The 19,566-nt window shown below is 37.4% G+C and overlaps 2 protein-coding genes across 2 annotated transcripts in view; both read left to right on the top strand.

Annotated features, from left to right (window-relative positions):
* YME1L1 (YME1 like 1 ATPase) overlaps positions 1-2,914 on the top strand; it is a 52,713-nt gene extending 49,799 nt beyond the window's left edge. Inside the window, exons 18-19 of the mRNA XM_054592297.1 lie at positions 240-326; positions 2,529-2,914. Coding sequence (XP_054448272.1) covers positions 240-326; positions 2,529-2,672 — 231 coding nt within the window. The 3' untranslated portion in view covers positions 2,673-2,914. The remainder of the gene's footprint in view (positions 1-239; positions 327-2,528) is intronic.
* A 5,588-nt stretch (positions 2,915-8,502) lies between these two features.
* LOC129087683 (ankyrin repeat domain-containing protein 26-like) overlaps positions 8,503-19,566 on the top strand; it is a 77,446-nt gene continuing 66,382 nt past the window's right edge. Inside the window, 4 exon segments of the mRNA XM_054594634.1 lie at positions 8,503-8,732; positions 13,765-13,879; positions 14,046-14,219; positions 19,280-19,377. Coding sequence (XP_054450609.1) covers positions 8,503-8,732; positions 13,765-13,879; positions 14,046-14,219; positions 19,280-19,377 — 617 coding nt within the window.

The raw sequence follows: 19,566 nt of genomic DNA, 5'->3' as shown, positions 1-19,566 counted from the left end.
ACTTATGATTTTAAATTTTCTCTCTTGCTTATTCTCTAATTTTAGTCTTATACTTTCAGAAGAATGATGAAATTTCCTTGTCCTTAGGCCATTTTTATATTGAATTTCTTCTTTGCCCCCACCCCCTGTGAAATTTGTTTTCTTATATATAGGATAGTACTTCCTCTGTTACATTTATTAGTGTTTGGGGTTTTTTTTGTTGTTGTTGTTGATGTTCAATTTCTTCCCATTTGTTTTAGCTTGGAGTTATGACCTACAGTGATACAGGGAAACTGAGTCCAGAAACGCAGTCAGCTATTGAACAAGAAATCAGAATCCTTCTGAGGGTAATGATTGTAGTTTTCTGTGCTTATTTAGCCATAACGTGCCTAAATAGTTGAGTGCTTACCAGATAACTGAAGGCTTTTGTTCTTAGAAATATGACTGTGTATAATAAAGATAATAGGTGCACCATTGCAACAATGATTTAAATACGTTGTTAGAGAACCTCTCATCGTAGGCTAGATCTTTATTCTGGCCATAGGCTAAGAACAGTTTATATCAATGATTATAAATATTCAATTCTCTATTTGCAAAACCATAAGAAGTATTTGAATCAGGTATATTTATTACTGAGTCTTTACTGTTTTCTCATTCTGACATATATTCAACAAGTATTGTTATTTGCCGATGCCCAGCAGTGTGCATGTGCTGAGAACACAAAATAAGCAAAACAAAGGTCATTTTGACTGCAGTGCCCAATACAGATTAGGGTAAAAAAAAAATGTGTAAGAATAAATTCAGTGAGATCACTTAGGTTCTGTGGTAATCTAGTCATGGTATAATGGATACTTGGATTAGGGTGGTGAAAAGTGGAAACTGAGAAACATGGGGTTCAAGAGATATGGATGTAGTGAAATTAAAATGCCTTTGTGATATGGTGGATGAGAGAGCACCTAATTCAGTCTAAAAATAAAATTTTTAGATTTCTGCCTCATGTAGCTATTTAGTTGTGTCATTTACTGAGTAAACACTGGTGATGACCTAAGGCTGGGAAGGATGTAGATCATGAGTTCAGTTTCATACATGTTAAATTTGAGGTGTCTTAGTGAAGATTAGAGGTTGGGAAAGATATGTGGGTCTGAAGCTAGTTCAGAGGTTGAATATGTGTCCACTTGGGCACGCGTGAAGGCAGGTCTTGGAATGGAAGAGACTGAGCTGAGTGCTAGAAATCTTCAGTGAATGAGGACTTAGGTGGCACAGTGAAGGGTGTTGGGAAAGGCTGTAATCTAGTAGTATAAATTTCAAAGGAATGGTGCTTCACAGAAGAGGATTGTATAATAATGGTCTGGAAATATTGATGGGAACAAAGAGCTCACATCTTCAACCTGAAGAATCTGGAATGAGAGTAAATAACTGCCACTTGGGGTCTTTGGAAAAGCAGTCTCCCCTGGAAAGTGAAGTTTTTATTAACTCAAAGGAGGTAGAAGAAATGTTTTAGAGTAGTTAAGGATATGGCAAGTTTATATAATGGAAAAGTTTAGAAGGTGTTACAGAAGTATCTGACTTTCTAGAATCTTAATTCTCCTTTCCTTACTATTTATGATATTCTGAGTAAATTATCTATGTTTTAGTACCTAGAGCATCAGAAACACTCTTTCTTTGCTTTAATATGTTTCTGAAAACTCAGAACACAGAATGGCAAAAATTGGGTTCTTGATTTTTTAAATGATAGATTGGGAAGGCAGTAGGTACTCCTTCCTCTAGATGCCAAGTTTACATCGTCATTAAGGGGACATGATTACTAGTTCATAGTATTTTAGGTTCATGTTTATATGATCTATGCTTTTTGGTGTTAGTAAATTCACTTTTATATTTTCTATCCAGTTTTTTAAGGACTGAAATATGATTAAATACTCATATAGGCAGAAACATTGCACAGACAACTGTGTCACTGCCAGAAATGAACTGTTAGTAGTGCTGTTGTTTATGACCTAATAAACTTAATCCAGACTCACCTTTGGAAAGATAATTGAAAGATTTAAGTGACAAAATCAAGGTTGGTTACAAAGAAAAAATGCACTTAAATCAAGGATCAGCTGCAATAATACTGTTACAGTTATCACATATTGACAAGTGAGTGTATTACCAAGTGAAAAAATGTGAAGATCTTTTTCTGGCCATTCTAGATCAAATAAATTGGTGAAATCAAGAGGCAAAAGGATCAAATTTCCTTCTTTTTAAACATATATATTGAATAGAGAAGCAGATTTCTATGTTCACAGTCATTTAAAAAGCAGATAAGTAGAGTGTATAATTTCTTAAAGTAGCATTTTGTCTGAGGTAGTCATATTTCTATGTGATAGATTTTACAGTTAAAAAAGAACACTTGAAGAGTACAAAAGAGTTATTTTTGGGAAGCAAGCTTTTAAATGCTTTTATTTTTTGTAAATAGAAATAAATTTCTCATTTTTAGTGTACATAAAGTTTTTTTCTTTTTCTTTTCTAATTTATGTTTTGCCTGTTACATATCTGCTTTTCTATTTTAGGACTCATATGAACGAGCCAAACATATCTTGAAGACGCATGCAAAAGAACATAAGAATCTAGCTGAAGCTTTATTGATCTATGAGACTTTGGATGCCAAAGAGATTCAAATTGTTCTTGAGGGGAAGAAATTAGAATTAAGATGATAACTCTCTTGAAATGGGTACATTGTTGGTTTTACTGCAAGAATATATGTAGCATTGCAGTATGCTCCTTTTGCAACGCTTTTCTCCTGTTCTTGACATGGTACCACTCAAGAGTGTGAAACACATTGTCAACCTTTTGTCACACTTACCTAATTTTGGTTATTCTCACAGTGATACATATTGCAAATTAGCAATCCATCCCAAATATGTTAAAGAAAATAAAGAACTATCAAGATTGAAAACATCTTGTTTGAGAAATGTTCATCAGTTATTAGGTTGCACATAAGTAATGATTTTATTGTCTGTTACTCTATTAGATGTAAATAAAATTGTGCCTTTAGCTCCTTGGAAGTGTTTTTACTTAACAAAATGAAATTGTTGAAGAATTGTCCTCATTTCTAGATAGTGCCATTGATCTTAGACAAAGAAGTACTGCTATTTGGCTTCTGGTAAACCATATTTCTACATACATCAGTGGAAATTTCAGTAAGATGCATTTAATTATGCTCCAGATTGTTCATCTATAAAATGGTTTTTAAAATTCTCAAGAATAGAGAATTGTTAATGTATGGATATAATCAAAATGTATATGATTATAAACTTAAAAGTACAGCTTTCATTTTCATGGTCTTTGTTGTTAACCTTATTACCACACTAATGAAATTTATTTCAGAGTGGCAGTATTTTGTTAAATAAAAAAGTAGCCTTTCAAATTCTGAATAACTGTATAATTATGTTTGGTATTCAAAGTAAAATTAGACTGAAAGCTCAGTCCCCTTCAAAATGAATTTTTTAATTACCCTGTGTCAGAAATTGAAAATTGTGTTTGCTTTTCATTCAGAATTTGTGAATATGAACATACTGTTACAGGATTTACAGATAAATTTATTTAACTCAATAGAAAGATTATTTTAGAGTACATTGTATTGGTTTTTATATTTAACCAAATTATATTCTTGAAGTGATTTTATTAAAATTACCTATAGTTTTCTAATAACTTTTAAGCTGTATATGGTCTTCATTGAAGATGTTGATAGGAGGAACTTGCCACATGAGAATCTTGCCCCTTTTTAAAATAATTTTAAATTTTTTATCTAATTTAAGACTTGCAGAATGTTACCAGAATAGTAGAAGGAACCTCCATACGTGCTTGACATAGATTAATAAATCGTATTCGTTTGCCTAATTGTTTTTATTGCCACCTCCCTTTTTCTCTTTTCCTCCTTTCCACTCTCTCCTTTGTGTGTGTATATATATGTGTGTGTGTACATGTCCTTGTGTGGATTCATGTTTCATTTTTCTTGGGTAGACTTCTGGGATTAAAATTGATAACTAAGGTAGTAAGTTTTATGAACCTGAGAAACTGTTTTCAAAGTAACTATACCATATGATATTCCATTCACCAATGTTTTAAGTTTCCAGTGTCTCCACATCTTACACAGTACTTCTTATAGTTTGTCTTTTTGATAAGGCCATTCTAGTGGATATGAAATAATATCTCATTGTGGATTTAACATATTTTCCTAGCACAAGTGATGTCGAGCGTTCTGTCCTGCGCTATTTGCCATTCTTAGATATTTGGAGACATACCAATTCAAATATATGACCCTCTACCCCTTCAAAAGTTGCTTGTTGTAGGCATTTTAAGAAACCATATATTATGTCCCTGGCTGGTGTACCTCAGTGGATTGAGCACTGGCCTGTGAACCAAAGGGTCGCGGGTTCAATTCCCAGTCAGGGTGCATGCTTGCGTTGTGGGCCAGGTCCCCAGTATGGGGTGTGCAAGAGGCAACCACGCATTGATGTTTCTCTCTTTCTCCTTCCTTTCCCTTCTCTCTAAAAGTAAATAAAATATTTTTTTAAAAAAAGAAACCAGATATTATGAATACATGTCCTGTATGAGCTTGCCTCTTTTTATAATCTTCACCCAAGGATATGTTTATTGATTTTAGAGAGAGGAGGAGGAGGAGAGAAACATTGATATGAGAGAGAGCATTCATTGGATGCCTCCTGTATGCGCCCTGAGTGGGAATCAAACCCACAACCTTTGGGTATACAGGGCGATGTTCCAGCCAGCTGAGCCACCTGGCCATGATTGGATCTTGCCTTTTTAAAATCCAGTCTCACTATCCCCTGTTATTTGAGTTGGAGATGTAGTTCATTCCTGTTTAATATTGATACAGTTGTTTTTGATACCTGCTATTTTCTGTTTTTATCATAGGCAAAGAGATTCCTCTGTTCCTCTTTTTTTGAGTTATATCTTAGTGGTTGCTCTAGGGATGATAATATGCATCAACTTACCACAAAATAATACAAATTCTGTTAAAATGTACTAATTTTGTTTTAGTATATCTTTGTGCTGATAGTGTCATTTGTTATATCTGTTCCTGTTACAACTCAACAGTACAAATAACTACTGCTTTATATAATTTTATATCCTCAGTCTTTGGGAATGTGTTTATTTTGCCTTTTAAAAAAGAATTGTTTTGTTGAATATAGAGTAATACATGGTCAGTTTTTTTTTTTCTTTAATCACTTTGAATATGTTTTCTCACAGACTCCTGACTTCCATTATTTTTGATAAGTCAGCTGTTAACCAAAATTAGGGTCGTCTTTGTTTATAGGTTGTTTATCTCCTGTTTTTCTTTTGTTGTTTTTAAGAGTTTTCTTAGCCTTGTCTTTTAATAGTTTGTCTGTGATATATTTAGGTGTACACGTCCTTGTGTTTTTTCTACTTGATTTTTCTGAGCTTCTTGAATCTGTAAATCAATATTTTTCATCAAACGAGTTTTTGACAATTATTTCTTCCAATATACTTACCTATTTGTTTTCTCTCTTCTGAAAATATCCTTTCTCATGTGTTGACACACTTGATGCTGATCTGGTCTCTCAGGCTTTGTTACTATTTTTCGTTGTTCTGTCCTCTTCAGTTTCAGTAATTTCTGTTGATTCTTCAAGGTTACTGGATTCTTCTACCATGTCAAATCAACTGAATTTTTCATTTCAGATCATTTTAGTTTTCAGCACCAATTTTTTTTTATTTTAACTAGAATTAGCTATTTTTTTATTTATTTTTTTAATTTATTTTTTCAAATACATTTGTCTCTGCCTACCCCCCACCACTTTCCCTTGCCCCTTCCCTCCTTCCCTCCCTCAGCTCTTTCCCTTTGGTTTTGTCCATGAGTCCTTGCTATATGTTCCTTGACTTTTCCCCTTCCCTTCCTTTTCCCCCCCCCCCCCCCCCTTGTCTGTTGATTTCTTTTCCTTTCTGTGTTTCAGCACCAAATTCTTATTTGGTCTCTCATATACTCTATATCTTAATTGAGATTCTGCATTGTATTGTTTTCATCATAGGTTTCATTCTTAAAAATTTTTTAATTTATTGATTTTAGAGTGGGGGGAGAGAGAAACAGATTTGTTTTTTCACTTAGTTATGCATCCATTGGTTGATTCTTGTATGAGCCCTGACTAGGAATCAAACATGCAACGTTACTGTATTGGCACAGTGCTCTGACTAAATGAGCTATGTCCCCAGGGCAGTTTTCATTAATTCTTTAAACATGACTTCCATTAGTTCTTTGAATATGTTCCTAATAGCTTCTTTGAAGTCTCTGATCAATCCAAAATGTGGAGGAGATACACAGTTTCTATTTTCTTTCTTAGTAAAGGCCCATTTTCTTGTTTCTTTGTAATTTTATTGAATTTCAGCTAATGTTGCAAATGAGTGATTTACTTTGTAGAGGGTCGCTTTGTTTTATAATTTGCATCTAGTAAATTTGTGAAGTCTCTCCTTACTAGAGTGTGTACCCACTCATGTCTCTGTTCATTTAAAAAATGTTTAAATCTTGTTGCCTAGGGTTTGCAACTGTGTCTCCATAGCGTAGCATTTAGCCAAAGATTGAACCCAGGTTGTGTTCAAACCCAATTATTCAAGGCCTTCCACTCTGCTAACTTTGGCTGGCAAGCACATTCAATGTTCAGGTCATTTTCAAGTTAGCCTTGGTTTTGTACATGCCAAAGAGCAAGTGAATCAGTTGTGGCAAAGTGCTTGATACGTTTCCTCATAACTTACAAGAACAAAACATAAATGGCCTTTGGATTGGAATTAGAAAACTTGCTAAGGGATTTGTTACGGTATCCATCTCAGTTGTTTTTCATCATAACACTCAACACATTAATCCATTAGCATAACTTAAATGAGCGTGCTGGAAAGCTAAACTAGGGCATTATCTGAGTCTTAGATAGGCACAAGAGTTATAAGCAACAGCTTTCTACAGGGCATCTGCACTGGATCTGAAATTAGTTTCGTCATTTGCACTGTGGGAATGGGAAATCTTAACTTTTCAATTGCTTGTAAGAAATTCGGTATCCAGGTAGCATTTGACTAAGGAACACAGAAGCTCAGAGTTGACCTAATCTCTGCATTTGATTAAGGAACACAGAAGCTCAGAAGTTGAACATACACATCTTAAGTTGCTTTGGTCCATACAAAAACACTAGGGTCAACCAAATCTCTACAACCAACCTGGACTCTTGGTGTGTAGCTCCTCCTCTGCAGTCTGGTAACATCTTTGACACTCATTATAAGCTTCATCAGGAAATGCCTGAGTTTTCTCTTGAGCTGTCACTACAGAGAGCTTTTAGGAGTCTGAGGAAACTAGTAGGGTACATTTTTCAAGTACTCATTGCAAATATTGAAGTAAACATTGCCAAGAGAATACTGAAAAGGATAACAAGGAGGGGAAACTTTGGAACTGTAACATTAAAATACATTTTATAAAGAAATTAAAATAGAGGAGTACTGATGCAAGAAGCAGAATATCCAATGGATGAGAACAGAAAACCTAGAAATTAACATAACCTGAGAATTCAATGCACAGTAAAGTGGCATTTAAAACTAGGTGAGGATGGTTTGCAACACATGAAGAGCCGTTTTTTAGAAAAGATTCTTTAATGTTACACCATACTCCGAAATAAATCTTGGATTGATTAAAGATTTAATTGGGGGAAATAAAAGTAAAATGGAAATTGAAGACTAGGACAAAGTGGAGGATTTAGAGGCATGCAGAAATGAGTTTTCATTTGATCTAGAGAAGGTACATTGGTTTCTTAAAAATTTTCATTTGTATACACATATTGCCACAATCGCTGAAACAGTGAAAAACTTGTTGCATCTGTAAAATTCCTTGGAAATTGGATGGGGCACAGAGGTAAGTGGAAGAGGAATAAACAGAGGGGCACGGAGATACATTAGTTTTTTAGGGGAGCTTTATGAGCTGGAGGCCTTCAGCACCCTGAAATTTCACACCACTGTAGCCCCAGACGTAAGCGAAGACAGCTTTCCACTGGGGTGCTTTTAACTTTTGTAGATTTATTAAAACACTGCTAACTCCCACTGGCGTTTGAACGGAACCCGCACTGTTCACAATCGCTAAGTTTTTTAAATGCCTGGGCCTAGCTTTCGCCCTCTGGGTATCTTTGGGTGCAGGGCGTTTGTGTGCATGCGTAGTGCTTGGAATCCGAGGGGTACACCTGCAATTGTGTTTGCATGGGGGGTGGGGGCGGAGCGTTGTTTGGTTACCATAGTTTTGGGCTGAAAGATTCCAAACCGCCGTTCTGCCCAGTTGGAGTGTTTTGGTGTGGGGCGGTTGGCTTATCTAGAGCGATAGAGAGAGCTGGTTGGCTTATCTAGAGCGATAGTGAGGCCGTTTGGTTTGTCTAAAGCGATAGTGAGGAGATTGGCTTGTCTAAAGCGATAGTGTGGGGCTCATGAGGCCTCGAAAAGCTGAGGTGAAAATGAGGCTTCTCTGAAGCCCTTAGGCTATCTGCGATGAAGAAGATTTTTGTTTTGCGGAGAAGGAGGGACTTGTCCACCACTTCAGGGAAACAGATAGTGGGAAATAACAGCAGTAATAATGCCACCTCGCGGCAGGCGTACCAGATCCTGGACAAGGACCTGGGAATGATCCACAAAGCTGCTGTAACGGGCAATGTAACAAAAGTGAAGCAGAGTCTATTGCTCCGGATAAATGGCGTGAATGACAGAGATAAGAAGAACAGGTAATAGGAACTGCGAGGCCAGCGGCCAGGGCGAGGGGTCGACCGACCGGGAGGAGGTGGAGTGGACCTGGGAGAAGCGCTCACCTGTCCGGGCTCAGCCCGGTGGAGCTCAGCCAGGTGGAGCTCAGCCCTCCTGTCACGGAGGGCGCTGGGCTGCCTTCCCGCCGCAGCACCTCGGTGGTGGTGACCTCACGTGGGGTCTAGCGCTCAGGCCGACTTTAGGAGCAGCAAAAACAAAAACTTAAGGACCCACTCATCATTCCTCTCAAAAGACACTTTAAGTATATGTAGCATTTTATATTTGATGTTCATATGTTGTGGGAAACTCGGTTCTTCTCACCCATGCAGTAAAGAATCAAAGATCAGCAAGCTGATTAGTATATAGGTAGAATTTATTGGTGACAGGTTCTCGTGGAAGAGCATGGGCCTTGGCGGAGATGGGGAGAAAGGCATGGGTAAAGGACAGGGCAAGGCCTCAGGTCCTTTGTGAGAGGACTCACGCAGTTGGCGGGATGGGGCAAGGGAGTTACACATTGATTGGTGGTTAAAGGTGGTGCCAGCTCCGCCACCCGCGCCCCCCCCGGCCCCCAACGTGACCACCTAAATAAACATAGGCGTGCAAGGAAGGTTGTTAGCCAGATTCTGATCTTGCTCCAGGCCACCTCTTGCCATCCTTTGTAAAACAGACAGGTGACCAGAGGCAGTTTATCAGTTTGGGTAGTTAACTAAAGTTGTTTATGGGCTTCTTCTTTGAGGACTGTGGACCTTCTCCCACTTTCCTCGTGCATTTTCTAACTTCTATCTACCTAACGATGCTATATACTATAGAAAAGTGCATAATAAGGGAAATAATATCCATAATAGATCAACTTCTGGGCTAAAAATTCCTGGGATAAAATTCAATATCCATTTTATATCAGTGTACACTGATGTACAAGGTCTGTCCAGGAAGTATCAAGCCATATACTATGAAAAATAGAGACATTTAGTAAAGAAGATACAAGAAACATTGTACACAGGACAATGATATCTCAGTCCCCTTCAACGTAGGCACCTTGAGACCTCACACACTTCTCCCAGTGTGTCTTCCACTGTTCAAAACATTCTGCAAAATCCTTTGTTGGAATGGCCATCGGCTGCCCTGTAGTATTTCCCTGAATCTCATTGATGGTCTGAAATCTCTTTTCAAGGTGATTTCAGTTTTGGGAAAATCCAGAAGTCTAAGGGTATCAAATCTGGGATATAGGGAGGGTGAGTCACCTGGGTGATTTGATGTGTCACCATAAAGCTCTTTATCACATCTCAACGTGATGCGTGAGCAGGTGCATTGTTGTGATGAAGTTGCCATAGCTACGGCCATAGTTGTCATATTGTATCTCTCAACCCACAAAGAATTTTGAGGTGGTACTCCTTATTAATTGTTTGGCTTGGAGGGGCAAACTCATGATGGACAACTCCTTCCCAATCAAAAAAACACAGTTAACATGGTCTTGATCTTGTTGTGACTTCACCATGCCTTCTTTGGGCATATAGAACCAGGTGACTTCCATTGGGCAACAGGGCTTTCATTTCTGGATTATGCGAGTAGCTGTATACTCACAATTCAGCTCCAGTTATGACCCTCTTGAGGAAATCTGGTTAATTTGTAGCACTTTAAATCAAGTCATTAGCAACTACAGAAATATGTTCCTTCTGCTCTGGTAGCAGAAACTGTGGAAAGAATTTTGCCACAACATGTTTCATGCCAAGATCCTGTATCAAAAACTCAGACACAGTAGTTTTTGGAATCCCCAGATCTGCTTCTAGTTCTCTCACTGTCAGTTACTGATCTTTGCTGATTGTAACCTGTACATGTTCAACACTCTCAGGTGATCTACTTGTTGCAGGCCACTTTCAACAGATTCTCAGCCATCTTTGAAATGTTTGTGCCACACTCTTACTTGCGCGGCACTCATTCCATCATACCCAAAAGCCTAAATCATCCAAACAGTTTCTGCAGAGGAATGTTCAAGCTTAAAGCAAAATTTGATGCAGATTCATTGCTCTACTCCTTCAGTCATTTTGTATGTGACGGCCACACAATATACATGCTCACTCAGTGGTGTCTACTACCCCCACTGACTAGTTACAGAAAAGTCATCTTCATTCATGCATGGGCATTCCAGTCCACTCTCCTTGGCTGCCATGTTACACTGATGCTGCACAAATTGTTTTCATTATATTAACAATGGCTGGACTTTTTCTTGACCTCAATATTTTTTAAGTTGACAAAGACCTCAAAAGCAAAGTTTCTGAGGTTGACTGTGTAATATAAAAAATTAAAATTGTCTATCAGAAAATAATATCCTTTGTTTTGTTTTTTTAGCTTGAAATTTTAATATGCATAGCCAATAGATGGGTTTTTTAAAAATTGTTTATACTATGAGAGTTGTCCTAACTTTTCCCCCCTTAACCCTCCTCCATCTCACCCACTCCCTGCTTCCATAGTCATTCTGCACACACCATTATTTATATCCATGGATCTTTCATATATGTTCTTTGACTAATTCCTTCACCTTCTTTCAAACAATCCTCACCTCTTTCTTCCCCTCTTACAGCTGTCAATTTATTTCATGATTCTATGCCTCTTGTTCTATTTTGCTCATTAGTTTATTTTGTTCATTAAATTCTTCTTATAAGTGAGATCATATGGTATTTATCATTTACCGACTGGCTTATTTTACTTAGCATAATAGTCTCCAGTTCCATCCATGATGTCATAAAATGTAGGAATTCTTTCTTTCTGCTTTGTAGTATTCCATTGTGTAAATGTATCAGTTTTTTAATCCACTCATCTACCAATGGGGGCTTAGGCTCTTTCCAGCACTTAACTATTGTAAATATTACTGCTGTAAACATAGGAGTGCATAAATTATTTTGAATTGGTGTTTTGGGCTTCTTAGGATATATTCCCAGCAGTGAAATTGCTGGGTCAAAAGGCAGTTTCATTTTTAATTTTTTGAGGAAATTCCATACCATTTTCCGCATTAGCTGCAGCAGACTGCATTCCCATCAACAGTGCACTAGTGTTCCTTTTTCTCCACATCCTCACCAGCACTTGTTTTTTGTTGATTTATTAATGAGAGCCATTTTGGCAAGTGTGAGGTGATTTGGTTTTAATTTGGATCTCTCTGATGTGTAGTGATGTTGAGCATCTTTTCATATGTCTATGGACCATCTGTATGTCCTCCTTGGGGAAGTGTCTATTCAGGTCTTTTGCCCATTTTTTAATTGGATTGTTTGTCTTCCTGGTGTTGAGTTGCATGAGTTCTTTTTATATTTTTGAGATTAAACCCTTGTCTGATGCATTGTTGGCAAACATGTTCTCCCATACACTCAGTTCTCTTTTCATTTTAATGATGGTTTCTTTAGCCGTGCAGAAGCTTTTTAATTTGATGTGGTCCCATTTGTTTATTTGCAGATACATGGGAAAAAACATTCCTACGTGAGACATCTGGAATTTTACTGCCTATGTTTTTCACTAGAATTTTTATGGAATCATAACTTCTTTTTAAGTCTTTTATCCATTTTGAGTTTATTCTGGTCTATGGTGTAAGTAGGTGGTCTCATTACTTTTTTTGTATGTACCTGTCCAATTTCCCAACACCATTTATTGAAAAGACTATCTCTACTCCATTGTATGCAGATGCCTCCTTTGTCAAATATGAATTGACCATAGAGACATGGGTTTATTTCTGGTTTCTCTATTCTGTTCTATTGATTTATGTGTCTGTTCCTATGCCAGCACAAGAATGTTTTGATTACAGTGGCCTTGTAGTATAGTTTGGTATCAGGTATTGTGATCCCTTTAATGATGGTAATTCTTCCTATCTATAAACATGGTATATTCTTCCACTTATTTTCATCTTCTTCAATTTCTTTCTCCAGTGTTCTATAGTTTTCCAAGTACAGGTCTTTTTATCTCCTTGGTTAAATTTATTGCTAGGTACTGTTTTGATGTTGTTGCTGTAGTAAGTTGTATTTTTTCCTTAGTTTCTCTTTCCGATAATTCATTGTTGGTGTACATAAATGCCATCGATTTCTAAAAATTGACTTTGTATCCCATTACTTTGCCAAATCCACTTATTAGGTTAAGTCATTTTTTGATGGAGCCTATAGAGTTTTCTATGTACACTATAATGTCATGTGTGAATAATGACAATTTTACTCCTTCCTTTCCAATTTGGATGCCTTTTATTTCTTCTTGTCTGATTGCTATGGCTAGGACATCCAGTACTATGTTGAATGAGAGAGGCAAAAGTTGAAATCCTTGTATTTACCATTTTCTTTTAATGTAAAGCACCATGGATGGTATGATGTCCAATATTTTATGTACCAATAAGAATTTTTTAAACAATGCTGCCAATTATAGTTGTAAGACACTCTGAATTAAATTGCATTCCAATGTCAGAGATATTAAAATGTGAAAAAATAAGCTTCTTAGAATCATTGAAATACATTGTACGTTCTAATTCTTAAAACACATCTGCAAAGTAGGTGTAATGTTATGATTTTACTTAGTTGAAATGTCTTTGTAAAGTTGCAGTAATAGTAATAATTATAATAATATAATCTAAATTACTGAGATTTTTTTTGTGCTAGGAACTATAGTGAACACTGAATAGCTTTTGATTTAAGCAAAAAATGGTATTCTGTGAGATAACTATTATTTTTAACCCAATTTTGTTGATGAGGAAACTGAGGCAAAGAAAGGTTAAGTGATAGCTAATGCACGACAGAGTTAAAATGAGATCAGATGTAAGTTGAACTGAATGCCCAGGTCATGCTCTCTCTATTCAAATAGGCTACTCCTTCATTAATGTGGTGAGTAATGAGAATTAATAAATATTGTACTGTCTCCAGAATAAAACTAAATATTTGTTTTGAAGGCATAGGGATAACTTTTAATGCTTACAATCACTTGAATAATTATGTTTTGAGATAGAGAATAATTATACGTTTAGGTTCCTAAAAATTTCTCTCACTTTCGTAGGACTGCTCTACATTTGGCCTGTGCCAATGGCCATGCAGCAGTGGTCACTCTCCTAGCAAAGAAAAAATGCATGTTGAACCTTGGTGACAATGAAAACAGCACAGCTCTGATGAAGGTATGTAGTGGCCAACTATGTCAGCATGAGATGGATTTGATTTAATTACTAGAGTAAAAATGAATTTATCTCATATAACTATGAATTAATTATTCATGAAACTTGTGGAATGTTTACTTTGAATTCCTAGAATTTACAGTCTCTTTTTTTGGCATAATACTGACAGGCTGTACAATCTCAGCACGAGGAATGTGCAACTATTCTGCTAGACCGTGGTGCCGACCCAAATATAATGGACATCGATGGGAACACGGCTCTCCACTACGCTGTCCTTGGTCAGAATACAGCTATAGTTGCAAAGCTGCTTTCACACAAGGCAAATATTGGAGCAAGAAACAGGGTATATATTAAGTAACTTTATTTACAAAATATTTCAAATACATGTTTTTATTTTAGCCATAAGCATTTTTTTTTCTGACATACATATACTGAATACAGTATATCAGGCCCTGTTATCCTGGAAACAACTCCAAAGCCAGGTCAAGCAGGGATGGAGAAAAGTGGTGTCTGTAGAAAGGGCAAAGCTCTATTTCCAGCTACATTTTACCCCAGAAGGAAAAGCTTCCTGTTAGTGCCTGGGAGTGGGTGACAGGCTCAGAGCCCACCAAGGACTGAAGGCCCTTGGGGGGTGACGTGATGGTAGCGACTGGCTACTCTGCAGGCAGGGGCTTAGGAAACAGGGTGCTGCTGGGGATGGGTGGGAGGAGGAGGCCCAGTACCCAGCAGGGGGAGCTGGGTGAGTACAGATGGGAAAGGGAAGCAGAAGTCCACAGGCCCTGAGCACTTCAGGACCCCAAAGTTCTGAAGGTTGTGACAGGAGAGTCAGGTCATGTCTTGACATAAGCAGGGTCATCCGCTTGTGCTCATAGTCCCTCTGCCAGCCACATACCACCTTGGGGTTTTCCACTTCAGAGCGTAGCTCCTGCTCAGCCTCGTGCAGCTCCTCAGTGGGGTCGTGGTTGCATGTAGGGTGCAGGTGATGGCAAAGCAGTTCACTTGCTTTTTCTCCTGGAGATATATTACCTCTTGCCACTGCAACTCCAACAGGAACAGCCTTGGTTGACAAATGCAGGGTCAATTTTATATACTGGGTTGGCCAAAAACTTCCTTTAGTTTTTTCTGTATGACTGCTCTAGTAGTGCTTAGCTGCCTTTAACTTCATTTGAAACAATTTTGTTAGATTGTATTGTGACAGCTGTCATATCAGCATGTATTTTTAAAAAAATTATCAAAAGTGGTGAATTTTTGTGTAGTTATTTTAATATTGAAGATAGGAGAAAATTAGTGACATTTTCGATGTTTCTCTATTATTTCAAGAAAGGTAAAAATGCAACTGAAATGCAAAAAAGGATTTGTGCAGTGCATGGAGAAGGTGCTGTGACTGATCAAATGTCTTAAAAGTGGTTTGTGAAGTTTCTTGAACTATTGACATTTTGGCCAAATAATTCTTTGCTGTGGGGCTGTCTTATGCACTGGAAGATGTTCAGCAGCTCCCCTGGCCTCTACCTGCTAGAAGCCAATAGTGGGAGACAGCCGACATACTCAGAATATCCATAAAGTTAATTGTGAAAATGAAAAATGTGTCTTTTATTTTACAGAAAATGCCATACAGACTTTTTGGCTACCCCAATATCTGGAAGCTCAAGTATTCCCTAACAGGGAAAAAGGAAATGGAAAGGGAGAGAGCAACCAGAAATATGCAGGCCAATTTGGAAATGTGGCAATTGAGGGGAAATAACCTGAAAAGTTTTTTTTGTGTTTTCTTTTTTGTCTGTATTTGGTTTTTCCTCTCTTTTCATTTCATATGTTTAGGTAAGGTGCTCTGCAGTTTTCCGGGACAGTAAGTTTTAGTTTGGGAGAGTACGTCAGTGAGTTGTAAACTTGCCTCAAGATCCATATTAGGAGGCTCTGAGGCAGCCAGACTGGGAATGAACAGTGGTCACTAAGTGGGAAACAAGAGGAAAGGACAGGTAATTAACTGAGATATTATCCTATTCTGGCAGCAACAGCCACTTAGATAAGAGTCTGAACTTTGCTTCCAAATCTAGAAGGTCACAATGGGATGTAAGGAGTTTATAAGTAACAAAATCAAGTTGCATTTTTAGTTTATTGGTTCCTTTCAACCCCTACACAGGAAATTACATGCAATTTTGGTAAGTTACTCTTATCTCTTACACTTTTATTTGGCCCAGTCCTCAGATGACAGAAGGATTTTGCCACACAGGTGAGAAACAAGACTAAAGTGGCTGTATGCTGCGCTAGTTCTCAGCTTGAAGCTTGCTGGTGAATCACAGTCACCTGATGAACTTTTAAAAGTTTACAAGCCTACGCTCTTCCTTAAAGATTTTGACTGAGTAAACCTAATAATGCCTGGACGTGTGTATTTAGAAATATTTCTTTGAGATTTGGATACAACACCTGTTTAAGAACTACTGAATGGATAAATGTAACATAAATTAACAGATCCCACAAACTTAAGAAATCTCTAGAAGATCTGGAATTTTATAGGTGATGATGCTTTCTTGAACTCTTTCCATTCCAGCAATATTGGCCTGACTTTCAACTCTTTCTATTTCTTCATTTGGGAGTTATACAGGGAACATTATTGGCAATATCACTGGCTTAAAAAATACCTTTTTCCTTTCAACCATTAGATTCCCTGGCACTCAGAGAGTCTTTAGAAATTTGCTTATGGGTCATCAGGTAATAAGTAGAATCTGACCCATTAAGAATTTTGCATCTTTTGTTCTTGTTTAGGTCCTTAGATCAGCAAGTGTTGATTACAAGCAGGACTTTCCTGCAATAATATTGTCTTGAGCCTTTATTGAACCAGTGACCCTTTGGTTCACAGGCCGGCACTCAATCCACTGAGCCACACCAGCCAGGGCTGGATTTTAAGCTTCTCTTAAAGAATCAAATCTGGCACCTTATCAGCCCCTCCTGCTGCTTGCTCTCCTGTGCAGAGGCTGCCCCTTTCCTATGAGACATGGGTTCTCTAGTTTGCTGCCATCCCCACCTAGATTCTCCACTTACTTGGGTCACCTACTTTGCTTCTGTAAGCACTTAAGTTTACAATTCCTGTTTTATAGTTTATATTATTAAAGACTTCAAGATCTTAAAGACCACCTACACTCATTTATAATATATATTTTATATTAATCTTCTAAGAATGAGATTGAATTTTTCAAGTTAGAATTTATGTTGTTGTTTTAAAAAACTCTTTTCTTTTATATGTTCTATAAATAATCATATTCTTGTTACTGGAGCGAGTCTGACTCAGGCTGGCCTGCAGTGTGTGGTTCTTAACTTCATGTAGGAAAGATTTTACAACATGAGTCCAGGTGATTTTGAGAGTACATTTATTAAAGCTGAGGACAGTGAAACAAAGGAAGAACTTAGGGTAGAAGAAGCAACAGGAGAGAGCCTAGGTGGTAGTCTGTCTGCTTTAGCTCCCTAGGAAAGTTATAGGAAAGAAGGAAGCCAAAGCAGTCAGAGAAAAAGGGAACCTTGAAGACAGGATCAGGGGATAAGCTTGGGGCTAACTGCCCCTGCCTGCTGCTCCCCTGGTTGCGTGTCTCATGGGGACCATTAGACTCCAGGAGGAAGTAAAAAAAGGCGTGGGCGTGCTCTAGAGGGAGCTTGCACTGATATTGTTTGTTTTGGGGGTTTTCTCTCTCTTTGAGAGGGAGGATCTTAGGGGAAGGTTTCAGCTGAATATTCATCAGCTTTCCAGGTGCTTTTTTAATATGCTGATGGCATCAAAATGAGCTAATTGGGGGATTTGGGATTATTCTTTTGTCTGCTATACTGTTTTACTTTTATCTTGCATCTGTCTGGCTTTTAATAGGGTTTTTGTTAACTCATACTCAGACTTCGCCTGTCCTTGGGTTTAGCTGGCACAAATTGGGTCTCTGTTCTCTATTTCCCAGGCCAGGGAAATTTCAGCTATGTACTCTCTGGTTAGGGAGGAGAGGTGTAAACCATTTGCTCTCAAGTGTCCTTGGTTAAGAGAGATAGGGTCTTGCAATTCACCAGTTTGCTGTAAGTTGTTCAGATTGTTTGGCCTTGTTTAATTTTCTTGTCTCAGTTTCCTCATTCCACTTGTCCAGGAATTTTCCTAGCATCTTACTATTGTGTCACATTCTCATGGGAATGTCTGTGAGTCTTAGGAGAAAGATAATCATGATTAGAATTGAATAGGGTGTGCATATTTCAGATAATATCATATCTTTCTCCTGAGCATTGTTACTAAAAAATGGAAGTAGCTTTCTTTGTGCTGAAAATAATTTGTATAGGTTAGAGTTAAAATTTTTATTGAAAAGCCATTTTACTTTTATTTCTGATCTATATTTTGCCTCAAATATAACTGTGAGGGCAATTAAATGGAATCAGGATTAAAACAATTTTTTAAAAAAATATATATTCCTTAGGGTCCCAGGATTGTCAACTTTATTGAGAATATATAGTTTCATATTGAGCTTTCTAACAGCTAGGATGAAAAGTTATCTTCTGGTAATAGAAGAAAACCCACGGACCATTTAGTAGTAAGCAATCAAAGTGCATTTGAAGCCTATCTCTTTTAAGTTAGAGTCCATTTTTTTAGAAACCCTTTTGGAGAAGGAGTGACTGATGTTGACATCTGGGACCCTGATAGCTTTGGTAGGAGAGAGTCAAGCAAGTGTGTGTGACCTGGAGGAAACCTTCACCTCTGTTGAAAAGCTCTCCAACCTGTATCCCTCGAACTCTAATTTGCAAATGTTAATGTTTGCCACAGAAAACTATTGACAAATTGGGATTGATCAAAGTTAAACATTTCTTTAGCACTGGGCATACAATGCACAGTTTTGTAATATTTCTTAAACACAGGTGATCTTTCTGGATCCTTTTTCTTTTGGGGCATAGTACAGAACTTCTGGCAATGTACATATTCCTTGAAATATAATATAAGAAATACTATAGATTTAATCATTTAGGTTATTAATTCAATAAAAATACTAAAAGCATTTACTACTGTGTTTTATAGTTATACAGAGATCAAAAAATAACCTCAGCCATTAAGAAGCTCTTGGTTTAGATGGGGAGCAATAAAATAACAACAGTATATCATGATAGATACTGTGATAGGAGCAAAGATTCTTGGAACCAGCACTATAAATGTTTGAAGTGAGTTCTGGATAATGATGTTGCAGTTAATCTAATGAAGAGGGAGAGGAGGGCATTTTATAGAGAAGGAACAGCCAGTGCATGGGGGTGAAAAGGAAGGGGCTGAAAAGGAAGGGGCTACTTTTTATTTACTTTCTACGTTATATGTTTAAGTTCAGAGGATCTTTTCTAAGTTTTAAAATTCAGTTTGGATATGTGTAATTTTATAAATTATAAATTGTTTTTGCTGTTTTACAGAAGAACCGCACAGCACTTTCACTTGCTGTAGGTGAAAACAGAAAGCAAATAGAGGAATATTTGGAAAAGGAAGGTACAGAGGTCAAGCTGCTGGAAAGGTACAGTTGTTCATTTTTTTTTAAACCTTGGTATTGTTCTAAAGTGGTACAATCACTCAAGTCAACAGAAAGCTCTGAACAAAAGTAGGTTATTGGCGTTAGAATTCCTAAGGCCCCATCCACGACTCATCAGTGTCCATGTGTGACAAGTAGTATTGTATCTTCCAAGTCAGTTGGGGGTAAACAGGG

Source organism: Pteronotus mesoamericanus, unplaced genomic scaffold (assembly GCF_021234165.1).
Source record: "Pteronotus mesoamericanus isolate MK-2021 breed Mesoamerican mustached bat unplaced genomic scaffold, CSHL_Meso_final contig_130, whole genome shotgun sequence".
Classification (NCBI taxonomy): domain Eukaryota; kingdom Metazoa; phylum Chordata; class Mammalia; order Chiroptera; family Mormoopidae; genus Pteronotus; species Pteronotus mesoamericanus.
This window is presented reverse-complemented; position numbering and strand designations above follow the sequence as displayed.